Genomic DNA, 15,836 nt, shown 5'->3' with positions numbered 1-15,836 from the left:
TTACCAAATAAAATTCCATTTTTTTCAGGAATATTCATGTCAATTTTCAAGTCATTCTGACAATCATTCTTTTTTACAGTGTTTTTTTAAAATCAGAACCTTACTTATAATCACCCTGTATATAGTAAATCATCGTTAATTAATCTGCATTATTTATGCTTCATTAAATACATTATATTCACCTAATTTTTATTATAGTTTTTGTAAAATAGCTTCCTAATTAAGCATACTGAAAGTAACTGGAGAAAAACCTTTATATATTATATGATTAATAATAACATTAAAAGAATTTTCAAACACACAGTACTGAGTTAAGCAAAAAATAATTAAATTGCAAAAGTTGGTTTTGTTAAAATGTAAGAAATATTTATTGATTAATTAGTATGGGAATAGTGTTAATTACATAAATAAACATTTTATTTTAGTTAATTATTAGAAGTTTGAATGATTTTTCAGAAATTTCATTGTTTTTAATGTTAATACTATTTAAACCAAAAAACCGGTTTCAACCAAAAAAACCTGGTTTAAACCAAAAAAACTGGTTTTTTTACCAACCCTGCTTAGAACAGCTATTATGAATTTAAATTCTGAAAGTTCAAATGAGCTGAGGATAAAATAAACTTGAATGAAAAAGGAAGATTGAGATTACACACACACAAATATGTTTGCATATATCCAATGTAATATAAGAAGATAAGTGAGACATTAACCAAAAAATACAATAATAATAAAATATAATTGAAAATTCAAAAATCACAGTGGAAAATAATAGTTTGAAAATACAAATATATACAAATAAACCACCACAACAGGCAAAATACCCAACGAGGTGGCTGAGAAAAAGATGCCCGTAAAAATATGGATGTCACATATTAATAAATATAGCAAACCAATTAAAAATGCAATTAATACAAATTATAAACAATATATACACGTGATAAAATATTATACAATGCCCATAAAAAATACTTATGATTGTCTTAATCTAAGTATGGACAGCTTCTCGATTTACCCCAACATGTCTATTGTATTTCTTTTTAAACGTGTCAATTGTGTTACAATTTACTACCTCCGGGGGTAAGCTATTCCATTTATTGACAACCCTACTAGAGAAAAATTCCCTGCGACACCATAACCTTGCATTGTCCCTCACCAATCGATACTGGTGTCCCCTTGTAAAAGCAGTCGATTGGCGGTGTACTAAAAGTTCATGGTCCATCCTATGCATCCCATTGAAAATTTTGTACACTTCGATCATATCTCAATACCTGCGTTCATCCAATGTAAACATATTCAAAAAATGAGGTGTCTCTTCATAACTCAAGCCCTGTGTGCCAATAAGGACACGCATAGCTCTTCTCTGCACCCCTCTGCAGGTATGGTTTCCAAAACCTTACAGCATACTCCAGTCCAGGACAAACTAAGCCTCCAAAAAGTGGAAGAATGACTTTAGAAGAACGCAAAGAGACCTTTTTGACAATGAGACCAAGCATTCTATTAACTTTTTTGACCACCGCTGAACAATCTTCAGAAAACCTAAGCCGCTCGTCAATGAGAATTACCAAATCGGTGACCCTAGTTGCATCCGGGATAGTGACACCATTCAACTTGTAAAAGAACTGTGGGTTGTTCGAATCAAAATGAGCGACCATGCACTTATCAACGCTAAACGTCATGCTCCACTCATTTGCCCATGCTGCAATCCTGTTTAAGTTGGTCTGGAGCAACTCCCTATCGCTTTGATTCCAGATTACCCCCATTAGCTTCACATCATCAGTGAATTTGCTAGTAATCCCATCGATACCCCGATCGAGTTTATCGATAAAATGTGAAAAAATTATGGGGCCGAGGAACGCCACTTGTGATGCCTGTCCAACCAGAAAATTCCCCGTTCACCATAACTCGTTGCAACCTATCTCTAAACCACGATTCTATCCAATTCAGCAAGTTGCCCCCAATTCCAATCTCGTGTAAACGCTTCAAGAGTTTATCATGTTGGACCCGATCGAATTCCTTCTGGAAATCAATGTAAACAACATCTACATTTTTGCTCTTACCTAAAGCCTTAGTCACGTGATCATAGAAGCAAAGGAGGTTAGTTACACATGACTTCCCCTTCCTGAACCTATGCTGATTATCTGACAATACATTATTCTCATGTATCCACTTCACAAACTGCCTTTTGATGATAATTTCCAAAATTTTTGAGAGGGAGCTCGTCAAACTCACTGGACGATAATTGGACACAGCTTCTCTACTACCTTACCAATGAACACCATACTTACACAACTAAATAACTTGAGGTATATAACCCATGCTTCTAATTTAATTAAATTTTTCTCTCATATTATTTGAAACCTTTTCTGATTGAAGACCAAAATTTTCATTTGGTAATTAACCTTTTGTGGTCCTATGTTGAGGTGGACTCGACATTGGAATGCATCAGGGAAAAAAAGAGATACTTACTTTATCATTATAACGGCCTATTAAAATTGCAGAAAGGCCCCTGTGAATTTGGCTTCTCAGCAGAACTTATAATCTATTCAAAAAACGACAGCGTCAGCATAAGCATATAGGGTCCTCTTCCTTATTGTGTGAGGGGGCACTACAAAGTATGAACTGTACCAATGAAGTACGGAAAAAAAACCTCTGGGCTGCTAAGCAGGGTTGGTAGGTTTTTGACGCATGACAGTTTTTTGCAGTTTAAACTGTCACATCAAAAACCTGTCAAAAACATGAAATATTGCTTTTCAATATAAAAATCTCCATTGACAATACAAACATTAATTGCATGCAATGTTTAAAGTGACTCTGTTATACAAATACTTAATATGATTGTAGAATAATTTTCTTCTTTTCACAGAATTATTTTGGACAAAACATGTTTTTTTTCTTATAAAATGTACAATTTGAATAAAGTATAGCATAAACACTAAAGAAAAAATTATGGGTCTATTTGATATTAGTTTAATTCAAGATGATTTTTCACCTTCCAAAATTTCTTTAACTGTTTATATATGTGTATAGATATAAACATCTGCTGTAAGTTTTTTTTCTTTTTCAGATAGGTGTTTAAAAAGTTCTTTTATGCAATATTGATTTCTGTAATCAAATTATCTAGATAATCACTGATATTTAAAACAATAACCTTATTGTGTGCATAACATTAGAATATATCTAGCAAATCAAAATATTAAATTGTAGTTGTAAAAACCCTTTAATTTGACAGTGCTTATATGATGCATAAGAAACTCCTGTAACTTATTGTTAGTGCAAAAGTAAGAACGATCAGGTTTGACTATGATATCTGTAACGTAACCATAGGCCTCCCATGGAAGGGTCCTCGTCTAGTCATTTTTATATACATGTATTCATTTTGTTAAGCCTTCTGGGATTGGTCCGTGATCACGGCAAATCAATCTTCAATGTTTACATTTTTATTGTTGCTAGATTCTGAATGTCATAATAGTACAATATTATTTTATTTCATATGAAAATTAAATTTTGTCTGTTAAAAAATATTATGCAAATTCCAGTGCCATCGGGTCATGAAGCTGATTGGTTCCTGCAAAGTGTGAAATGGGGAATTTCCCTTTATATACCAGCAGTGTGCTGTGTACAGTCATATTTCATTCCACTTCATCCAGTGTTCTTTTGGAGTCGTGCGTTGATAATCCAGCAGCGTGCTTCAGCACCTCCAGATCTGTTGAGTCATTGTAGTTATCTTCTTGGTGGCCATCTCTCTGTCTGAGGGCAAGTCAACTGGAAGGTAATGGCTTCCATGTAAAAGCCAGTATCTCATCAGTAATGGGATCTAGCTGAGGAACACTGAGACCTAACTACATCTTCTCTAGACTCTCTCATTTTCCACAGGAATAGTAACGTGGGAGTGTGTCTGGTTTTTCAGGTTTCAGGACTCTCTCTCAACACTGCTCCTGTGGGACTTGCATCTCTGGGAGATGCTAAAGCGCTTGGACTATTCGACTGAATAATGAAGCGGTGGTTTCTGTGATAATGATGCCCTGAAAGATGTCCTGTCAGACTGATTGGGTGAGAACATTCTAATAACCGTGATATTTTTAACACTAAAACTCTAAAGGAAAAATTGTTGGATTGTGTTGTTTAATTTTAAAATGGCTTAGCTGTAAACTTTAAAATTAACATTGTTAATACATGATTTAAGTGTAAAAAAGTTATTCTTTATTGACGTTCGCTAATGATTTATTTATTGGGAAAAAACCAGGAATGTAACAATCATTTGTTGCATATTTACTATTCTACCGCCACCAACTCCAGTCATATACTGCCATACGGCAATTTCCAACCAGTTGGGTGGGAAATGAAGGCCACTGTGGTTGGCCCACGCTCGGTGGATAAAGAACTTGTTTCTTGAACCTGTTTCTTGTTTGCATAGATTCAAATCCGTGGACCTTGACAGTAATCTTCATAGTGGAGAACAATCATCTTACCACTGTGCCACTTGGTGTTATGGTATATTTAGTGCAAAAGTAAAAATGACTAAGTTCAACTATGATATGGTATATTTATTAGTATTTATAATGCAATGGTTTTCCAATTAAAGCTGTATTTAAACGTGCAAAACAATGCTTTGGTTATCAAGTCCACCGAGCTCTGCTTTGATAAAAATACTCTTACAAACTGGATTTATACAACCTGAGCTAAGATTTTTAGTTGAGAATGAATGAGTTTAATTAGTGTATTAACAGATCTTGCTCGAGAATTTTTATACGGAATAAAATTTTTGGCAGATCAGAAAATTTAAAATATCAAAATAGATATTTCTCAGTAATTATAATTCAAAATATAAAACACTTTAATCTACATATAAGTAAGTGCTTAGCTATTTAACATATCAGGTTAAAAAACTATTTGACAACATTGACAATAAGTTTTTGACTGTTTTAATACTGAGTTAGCTTCTGAGGTAAAAATAAAATAATGCTGATCTGTGATCTCCTCTCACATATCTTGAATAAAAAGCTCTATTTCACTTAGTAAATTGAACACAGGTAATCAGTAGTTTGGATAAAATTGAATATAAAATTATATATCTGTTCTTGACTGAGTAAGTTGAAAAATTCAAAAAGTTGCCAATTATAATTAATTTTTTCTTTAATTATTGTAACAAATTGATGTTAAAAAAAACAATGTGCAAAAAAAAGTAAGTTTCTCATTATGTTATATACTTATTGTGTTCAAAATATTATCTGAAAACATTATTTAGGTTTCTGATGCTGGTCATGTCAAAAACCCAACCCTGCTGTTAAGGGTAGAAAACAATTACAATAAGCAACAAAAAGAGAATTAAAACATGGAACCTTTAATGCGCCACACACTTCTATGGTTTCTACATCATCTATCACAGAAATCCTAAAATAATCTGTTTGCATAAGCTTCTTTAGCATTTGGCCTGTGGTTGCATCTCTGCACCCTGTGAAGGAAGAGATTTAAAAAATATATACACATCAACTAAGTAACATCATACTTAAGAAATACAAAATTATGCAATGTTGATAAGAATAAAAGTCAATTTAGGACATCAAAGAAAATCATCTTTCTTCATAATTTTTCTTCTTAACAAGCAGTTTAGCTGAGAGACACACATTGATACAAATACAATGCCACAACAGGCAAAATGCTTAACGAGGTGGCTGAGAAAAACATGCTCATAACAAATATGGATGTCATATATTTCAAAGATACATCAATCCAATTAAAAATGCAATTACAAACAATATATATACATGATAAAATATTATACAATGCCCATAAAGAATACTTATGGTTGTCTTATTCCAAGTATAGATAGCTTCTTGATTTACCCCAAAATGTTTATTGTATTTCTTTTTAAACATGTCAATTGTGTTACAATTTACTACCTCCGGGGGTAAGCTATTCCATTTATTAACAACCCTATTAGAGAAAAATTCCCTGTGATACTGTAACATAGAATTGTCCCTTACCAATCGATACTTTTTTTTGGGTCTCATGTCTATAACTCAAGTCTATTGCCATGGGCAATTTACTACTTAGTGAGTTGTGCCGGAAGTGTAAGTATGTATACATAAGAGTCTGAGTGCGTATCTAGTGTTTTGTATGATTTTTAGTGCTGCCACCAGTATCTCAGAAGTGGAGTGAAGTGTAATGACTGAATATTTGTACTGTTTGTAGGACTGTTGCTCTCTCTGGCGAGACTTCTTAACGGGGAGATCGGCTCGCATTTGCGCCTTGAAGTTGGGAGCCACAGAAAACCAACTTCAGCCGACCACCACTGTAGTGATGGTGGGGCTCGAACCCGGGTTCCTACCAATCGATACTGGTGTCCCCTTGTAAAAACAGTCGCTTGACGATGTATTAATAATTCATGGTCCATCCTATCCATGCTGTTGAAAATTTTTAACACTTTGATCACATCTCCCCGACACCTGCATGCATCCAATGTAAACATGTTCAAAAAATGAAGTCTCTCTGTTTAACTCTGTGTGCCACCTGTAGTATTGGCGTATGCAAAGGGGGGAGGGGTGGAGGGTTTGGGGTTCTATCCCCCCAAGCCGAGATTAGTGTTATTTTGCAGGAAAAAATGTAAAAACCCCCACCTTGAGAAGAAAAAAGAACTGAAACCCCCTCATAGAGAAAATTCTGTGTACGCCTATGCTCTGAAAGTCCTCCAGTCCAGGTCGAACTAAGCCTCAAAAAATCGGAAGAATGACTTTAGAAGAACGTGAAGAGACCTTTCTGAAAATGAAACTAAACATTCTATTCAATTTTTTGACCACAGCTGAACAATGCTCAGAAAAATCTAAGCTGCTCGTCAATGAGAATTCCCAAATTGGTGATCCTAGTGGAATCCGGAATAGTGACACCATTCAACTTGTAAGAGAAACGTGGGTTGTTCAAACCAAAATGAGTGACTATGCACTTAACACATCATGCTCCATTCATTTGCCCATGCTCCAATCCTGTTTAAGTTGATCTGGAGCAACTCACTGTCGCTTCGATTCTTGACTATCCCCATTAGATTCACATCATCTGCAAATTTTCTAGCAATCCCATTAACACCCTGATCGAGTTTATAGATAAAAACTGAAAAGTATGGAACCCAGGACACTTCCTTGAGGAAAGCCACTAGTGACGCCTGCCTAATCAGTGAATTCTCTGTTCACCATAACCTGTTGGTACCTATCTCTCAACCATGATTCTGTCCAATTCAGGATGTTGTCCCCAATCCCAATCTCGTGTAAACGCTTCAAGAGTTTATCGTGTTTGGCCCGATCAAATGCCTTCTGGAAATTTAGGTAAAGAACATCTACATTTTTGCCCTTACAGAAAGCCCTAGTCACGTGATCATAAAAGCAACGGAGGTTAGTTACACATGACTTCCTCTTCCTGAACCCATGCTGATTATCTGACAATACATTATTCTCGTATATTCACTTCACCAATTGCCTTTTGATAATAATTTCCAAAATTTTTGAGAGGGAGCTTGTCAAACTCATTGGACAATAATTGGACACAGCCTCTCTACTACCCTTTTTAAATATCGGAACAACATTAGCAAGCTTCCAATTACTTTGAACAATACCCTCAGCCAACACTACTCCTGTAAATCTGTGCAACTGGCCCCCAACAATTCATTAGCACTTACCTTGAGGACCCTGGGATAGATATCTTTTGATCCTGGTGCTTTGTTTACACATACATATTTTAGAAGATTTAGGACCTCCATGTCTTCCACTTGAATATTGTTGAGGATTTTATCACCTCATGCAACATCCATACATTGAATATAATTTTCTCTATTAAAAACCAATGCAAAAAAGTCATTGAAAGCACTACATCGCTCTCTACCCTAAACCCTCTTATCGAGAGGGGGCCAACAGTCCCCTTTCATACATTATAGATGTATCTAAAAAATGATTCTGGGTCACAGCCAATGTTATCTGCCAACCTAGATTCAACTTCTTTTTTTACTATCTCTTATCGCTTTCTTCAATGTCTTTCTTTTATCAGTAAACAATGACAGGTCACCTTGTCCACTTTTATACTCTCTGAATGTGTTTTTTTTCTTTTCAAGATGAAGGTTATGCACACTATCCATGAATGATGGGGGGGGGGGGGGCGAGATGTACAAGCAACATGTTCAACAAGATCCTCAAAACTAGTGAGAACTAAATCCAAAATAACAGTACCCCTAGTGGCTTCTGATACATGCTGATACAAAAACATATCGATCACCAACTTAAGAAAGTCTCTTTCATATTGATCTCTAGCTGAAAGATTCTCCCAATCTATACCTGGGTAATTGAAATCCCCTAAAATGACAACCTTCTTACACTTACACATGTAGGAAATTTCATCATGAAATTTGGCAATATAGTTTGGATCCCTATTGGGTGGATTGTAACAAATCCCTACAATAAGTTTATGACATCTTTTGTTTTCAAGCTCAATATTTTTTTTGGAAAACTGTGAATAAAATTACTGTAAAGATCGAGAGATGGAAAGAAGGGAAAAATTTTTAAAAAGAAACATCACATTTTGGAATTTAATAAGTTGTCTGGAATCCCCAATGCCGAATGTTTTGCATTGTTCTCCAATGAGCCCTCAGCTGACTGGAAATGTTCTGCAGTAAAAATTTCCGTAATAGTGTGTTTTCTACACTTTTCTTTAAATTATTCAAGATTGTTTTGCACCATGTGTCACAGATTTTAGCATTTTCTGCTTTTGGATCTTGAATTAAGGAGAGTTGACTTGAGCTGGTGTATGATGGCTTATCTTGGAAAAGAATAAAGTTATATTATACCTTTAAAATCTGCATAACTACTTTACTCTATCCCAAAGTCTTCAATCAGCAAAAGGAACTACAGACATTTTAAGCTGGGTCCACACCCATAGAACTACATAGAACTCAGCAGTGCAAAAAGTGGTTTTAGGGTTTGGATATGCAAAACTGACCATTAAAATCGCCCACGCTTTGCTAACCAAACCTCAAAACTGCTTTTTGTGTTGCACAGTTTTGTGGATGTACACTTGGCTTAACTGGTGCAATAGACCGGATCAGTTATGCGTTTCCACGATTTGAAGAAAAGTCATCCAGTACATTTGGTGGTGAGAGAACCATCCTGGCTCACAGAAATTAGATGCGTGTGTCACTCTGACATGAAGAGAAGAATTCCATATTATTTTTGTTGGAGTTAGCTGTTGTTATCCAGATATCACAATCATTTTATTGTTCAGGTGAGTCACCCAGACTCGGAGATTTGAAAGAGCAGTGAAGCAGGCCGGGGGGCCCCCAGCTTTTTAAAATACACTAAAAATGACGTATATATATATACACATTGAGTACGTGTTCTTTGCCCCCTCCCCCGGAAAAAGTTGAAATGATGGCCCCGCAGTGGACATTGAATGCCAAATATGGCATATTTAGTAAAAGAAATCAAGGAAGACTTGTGAAGATACAAAGAAAGAAGCTGGGTCTGAATGAGCTCTCAGTCATACGTCTGAAAAATACAACACTAGCAAATGGGGACTATAACAAAGGAATATGTAAGAAGCAATTGAACATTATCAGTATCAGAAGGAGAGAGACTAGAAGGATGAAATTATGTACGAGCTCGAAAAGATTAAAACTGAAGCAGAGGTTAACAGAATTTAGAGCCACTGGACCAGGAGCAGTACAAAACCTAATAGGGAGTTCCAGAACTTGGTTAAGCAGTTCAGATGGGGAGGATATTAGTTTACACTGGATGCTTTTCAACTGACAAGCTTGTTATGCATCGTTGCCACAAGAAAAATAGTGGACTGAAATTTTGGGACACCTTTAATTTGAAATAAACCAGTTGAGCACACGTGTATCCAAGGTTATGACTGAACTGCCAAAAAACTATGTACTGTACTAATTCTGGGGCTCCTACCTATATGAATAAATAAATATATTAATATTTAAACAAGTAGAATAAAATTATTTGTTATTTGGGTGAGGAGAAAAAAGTCTGAAATTAATTCAGTTTTTTTTAGGTCTAATTAATCTTAGAATAAAGCCAGGGCTGAAAAAATCTAAAAAAAAATCGAGGCGCCAAAACATGTTTACCCAGAGAGAAAGGTACAAAATAATGTTTCTTTTGACTTTTTCAGTACATAGTGACATTCTTTCATGTCGGCAGATTAATGCTATAAATTATAAACATTTTGTGCTGCTCTCACCCTGCAATTTAGTGACCACATAAAGAAAATTTTAGGTGCCAATACGACCTGGTACCTGGGATTTGTTCAGCCCTGAATTAAGCAGAGCCAAAATCTATGTTGATCTCACACATCATGAGCCAAAAGGAGGTCACAAAGGTGATGTGGAAAATTTTACCAATTAGTGCAAAATTCGGAATCTTGGTTAAAAAAAAAAGAGATGACTGTTAGGAATTATATAAATTTCAAAATTTGTTTAGGGACAAGCCTGGTAGAATCATGGGCGGAGATACGGGAGGGGGGGGGGGGAGGCATTGCTCCTCAGCGTCAAAGGTGGAGTCGACTGATCTAATGTATATATGAATTGACATCATCATCATGCCCCCCCAGACTTCCAAGTCTATCTCCGTCTATGGGTAGGATACGCGTTATGAAGCACATGATTGTTACTGAGGGCAAACTGTTTTTACTCTTACAGTGGAAAAAGCAATTGGTAGAGAAGCAGGTTGATTAAATGTTGAAAGATGACATAATAGAACTAGCTTCTACCGATTGGAGTTCCCCTTGTTTTCTGAAGAAGTTGGAGGTTTGTAGTTTAACTACAAAAAAGTCAACAAAATTGCAGCACTCTTGCCAAGCATCAATCAAATTCTCCAAAAAATGGGAACTCAACTTTTCATTTACATCTGATTAGGCATCAAGCTATTGGAAAGTTCCCGTCAGACTAAGATTTTGATAAAACAGCCTTTGTCACAGACTCTGGGCACTTACGATTCTTAATCCAACTAAAAGTGTCCTGTCTAGCTAAGCAAAATGAGGTCATTTGGCCTATACAGTTCAGTAGAACTGCTGGAATATTTTCTAGGCCTCTGAAGTGGGTACCTATAATGTTTCTCATTTTGAGGATATCACATACCTATTGTATCAGTTCTCAGCTGCTGACCACTAGGAAGCTAAATTGTCCACTCAAAATTTTGCAAATGCAGATAAAATTTTAACAAAAAATTCTTCTGATTTTTCTGAGGTCCCCAGGCCGTGCCCAGGTGGGCTCATGCATTAAGATGGCACTGATTAAATTGCTTTATTATGCAAACTGTTTCACCTACACACAAAATGTGCACCATAATTTTGAATGAGGAATGTTAGTTACTGTCCAAGACCATGAAGTAGTAAATAAAAAATTATTTTTTCTATCCACACAGTTTTTAATGACTACTCTACTTGTTGAACCCTCAAACTAAGCAAAAGAAAAATTAATAAACCAAATTGTTCACATACACCCCCCACAAATAACCTTAAAAACAATACAATTTGAGCTTTAGCAAATTCATTAATTACAATCTACTACATTTGTAATATCTGGCAACATATCAATGAGTTTCTGTTCAATTAAAACCAGTTACACAAATTTTGTTGATAGGATTTGGTGAAACAGTAAGAAAAAACTAGGAAGTAGAACAAAACCGAGAAAGTAGGGACATTTAACCAAAAAGTAGGATGAGCGAGAGCCCTGTGAATCATAAGGACTTTTAGACCACCCTGTATATTTATTTTTCAGTGACATTGTTGGGCAATTTACCTGTTATGCATTAATTTGTATTAGCATTTTAACTATTTTATCTTTGAATCTTATATCCCCATTTACCAAGACTAAGTGCACACAGACTTTGAGAATACAAAATTTTCAAAAAAATTACGATAACAAATAAACTAAATCATTCATACCCAAAGTAGATTCACAAAACTTCTCAGATGCTACTTCATTAGCTAAATTGGCACCCATCATTACACTCACATCAATGTTCAGAGATGATTGCAAGACTTTAGAAATTAATGTGATACCACCTTCTGGCAGTATATCAAATCCCTGGAAAATAATTAGATAACTATGAAAAGAAAACTTTCCTTTATATAAATTCTAAAGTCGTTCGGAAATTTTAAACAAAATGTAAAGCATCAATGGGTTGATATATAAATAAGCAAAGATGCCGCTGTACCTTAATTTACCTGGGTCCTTTATCAGTGAAAGAGGGTATCTTTAGAAAAATATGAAAGTATGGTAATAACCCCCCTCCCATCATTCACTGGTGTAAATGTGAATTAAATAAATAATTTATTTCTAAAAACATATTCAATTCAAAGGTTCATTGAAAAAAAGGTTACTTTTCCAGTTCATAGGCTAACTAGATTCTTTTACTTTCATTGTTTACTAGTACAGAAAGCTTGCAAAGAAACCTATTAACACTGAGAATTTAACACATATAATAAATCTAAAAGAAATATAATTAAGTTGAACACATTTATATATTTACTGAAAAATATACAACCTCTGACAATAAAGTTCTGTGAATGAAGTCAGAACGGCCGATTTGGCAACACTGGCGAAGCAAAGTGCTGCACATGCGTAGCGGCAGGTGTTGACCATCTGCCGCCACCGTTGTTCAGTTGAACGTCGTTTGTGTTCCGTGAAAGACTTGTTTTACAAAGTGCTTGTTTAGTGCGTTGGTTCTTAACTGAGAACAGGAAAATGAACGAACAAAAGGTCACTGAGGATGAGTCCTGGTGTCTCAGGTACGACCCTGAAACGAAACGGCAAAGCATGGAATGGCGTTCTCCTGCATCACCTCGTCGGAAAAAGGTCAGAGCAGAAAAATCACGCATCAAAACAATGCTAATCATCTTTTTTGATAGTCAAAGCATGATCCACAAGGAATTTCTACCTGAGGGAACGTCGATGAATGCTGCAAGGTACATTGAAATTTTGACCCGTTTCATGAAACGTCTACACAGGGTACGACCTCAGTACGTACAACAAGGTTCATGGTTTCTTGTTCACGACAATGCTCGCCCTCACACAGCCAATATTGTCAAACAGTTCCTGGCAAAAAAGGGGGGTGGTGCAAATGGAACATCCACCATACTCGCCAGATCTCAATCCTCCAGACTTCTTCCTATTCCCACGACTCAAACTCACTTTGAAAGGAAAGAGATTTGACGATATTCCTGACATCCAACGAAACGTGACGAGGCTTTTGAACTCCATCCCAAAAGAAGACTTCTTGCAAAGTTTCCAGGACATGTATAGGAGATCTCAGCGGTGCATAGTAATGGGAGGTGACTATTTTGAAGGACAGTAAGGTAACTTTCGTTAACATTTCATCTACCTTAATGTTACAGGACTATTCACCAAACTTTATTGTCAGAGGTTGTATAATATTTTGATGGTTTTTTGAAAAGTGTTATAAGCATGATTCATTGTAATTAAAAGTTAGAAGCACACATTTACTTATTTACTAAAAATTCAATCTATAAATTCTCTTCAGATTGATTTTTCATTTTGAAAAAAAAGCCTTAGCTCTTTTAATAATATCTTTTGATCAAAATTAAAGCAAATGATTTTGACACTTATCTTCTGATTCGCTATTCATATAAATCATTGCGAAATTATTCTTTTCTCTCCCTGATGGTCCACAACTTTTGATCTCTACTACCATTTAAAAAAACTGCCACATATTTTCACACCCAAATATAGGAGCTATGTTAGATTTGTATCTATGTCATTTTTAAGCTGGGTTCACACCCATAGAACTACATAGAACTCAGCAGTGCAAAAAGTGGTTTTAGGGTTTGGATATGCAAAACTGACCATTAAAATCGCTCACGCTTTGCTAACCAAACCTCAAAACTGCTTTTTGTGTTACACAGTTTTGTGGATGTACACCTGGCTTAACTGGTGCAATAGACCAGATCAGTTATGTGTTTCCATGATTTGAAGAAAAGTCAGATATGTCAGATGCTGAAACTTAACAGTGTGCTTGTGTGTGTCTAGCGTTTGGAGTGTTTTGTGTTTAGTAGATGGTGCCATCTACCCTTAAAATTGCTATTGTGTGGGTTTGAAATTTAATGTATACATATTTGTGTTGTAGGTCTATGTGGTCATCATGGTATAACAGTTATATTTATCAAACTCAAAGTTGAAAAACCTTAGAAAATCATATTTAGCTGATTACCACTGCACAATTGCAGATTCCAAATCCAGATATTTGCCAAAAGCAAATTCTGAGAGGTGGGGGGGGGGGGGGGCAAGAGGATAAAAAAATTAAAAATATTTTAATACTTTTGTAGAAGATTAAAATATTGAAAAAAAAACCATTCTAAAACTATGTTAACTTAAAATTCTTTTTTAGTGTTAATGACTTAAATTTTCTGTGGAAGAGAAATCCTTGTGCACTCCAAAGGCAGATTCTGGTACACACCCCCTGATTACTGCGATGCGAAATTGTGATGACTGCATAGCAGCTAGATGACAAAACTGTGGATATTCACGGTAAAGTTTATTTGCCAACGGGCCACTGGAGACTATATTCAGGCCCATCATTGGGGGAGGGAGGGGGTCAGGGGTCCGTTGCCCCCCCATCTTTAGAAAATACACTAAAAATCATATATATACAAATGTATACATAGATTGAGGACATATTCTTTGCCCCCCCCCCGAAAAGTTGAAATGACGGCCTTGACCATACCTACAGTGTGACATAGACTTGGTTGAAGTGGTGCAGAAAAGAGCTATGTGTGTCCTTGTTAGCATATGGGGCATGAGTTACGAAGAGCGACTACATTTTTTTCAGATTTTTATATTGGGAGAATGCAGGTGTCAAAGATATGATCAAAGTGTTCAAAATTTTCAATGGGATGGATAGGATAGACCATGAATTATTAATATGCTGTCAATTGACTGCTTTTACAAAGGGGCACTAGTATCGATTGGTAAGGGGCAACTCTAGGTTGTAGTGTCACCCGGAATTTTTTTCAAATAGGAATTGTTAACAAATGGAATAGCTTACCCCTGGTGGTAGTAAATTCTAACAACTGATGCATTAAAAAAAAAAAAAAAAAGATAAACATGTTGGAGTAAATCGAGAAGCTATCCATACTTGGAATAAGACAACCATAAATATTTTTTATGGTTGGTATTGTATAATATTTTATCATGTATGTATAAAGTTTAGTTTCTATAATTGCATTTTAATTGGGTTGCTGTATTTTAGAAATATATGACATCCATATTTGTCATGGGAAACTTTTTCTCAGCCACCTCATTGGGCATTTTGTCTGTTGTGGCCTTGTATTTGCATTTAGTCTTTCCCACCAAAATCTTGGAAAATTTTTTAAAATTTGAACGGGTGTTCCAAGCCTTTGCAATTTTTTTAAAATGTGCATTCGTAATCTCGTAGGAACGAAGCAAATTTACGCTGCATAGACACTGTCTTTGAATGCTGGTAGATAGCTGCAAAAGTACACTAATTTCCAGTATGTAACCCACAGGGAGAAAAAAGCTCCGAGAAATTTAAAAATTTGGAATAAGGCCCCTCATTTACGGATGAAACTAGATATCTTGTCATCTTATTCTTCAACAACTCTAGCCACTTATATCAATACAATGCAGTAAAATGCTTCATTTGTATTTCTAAGTAGTAAAACTACTTTTCAAGGTTGCGTGATCATGGTGGGAAAAAGTTGGGGAGGTTTTCTCTTCTTTGAATTAAAAAATAAACCAAATTTTTATGTGCCCTTATCCGAAATTCTGGGTATTTGACGCACTATATCACATCAGCATGATCTCTGAGTACGAT

The 15,836-nt window shown here is 35.6% G+C and overlaps 1 protein-coding gene across 1 annotated transcript in view; it reads right to left on the bottom strand.

Moving 5' to 3' along the window:
* The window catches only part of LOC149067661 (glycerol-3-phosphate dehydrogenase [NAD(+)], cytoplasmic-like), a 51,588-nt gene that overhangs the window by 27,705 nt on the left and 8,047 nt on the right, over positions 1-15,836 (bottom strand). The window contains exons 4-5 of the mRNA XM_089252546.1: positions 11,929-12,070; positions 5,340-5,452 (exon numbers count right to left, since the gene is read on the bottom strand). Of these exons, the coding sequence (XP_089108672.1) occupies positions 5,340-5,452; positions 11,929-12,070 (255 nt within the window). The remainder of the gene's footprint in view (positions 1-5,339; positions 5,453-11,928; positions 12,071-15,836) is intronic.

This window comes from Pholcus phalangioides, unplaced genomic scaffold, assembly GCF_987345545.1.
Source record: "Pholcus phalangioides strain wild (caught in Gottingen) unplaced genomic scaffold, Ppha-v1.0 ptg000029l_1, whole genome shotgun sequence".
NCBI lineage: Eukaryota > Metazoa > Arthropoda > Arachnida > Araneae > Pholcidae > Pholcus > Pholcus phalangioides.
The sequence above is the reverse complement of the archived record's forward strand: the minus strand, read 5'-3'. Positions and strand labels throughout refer to the sequence as shown.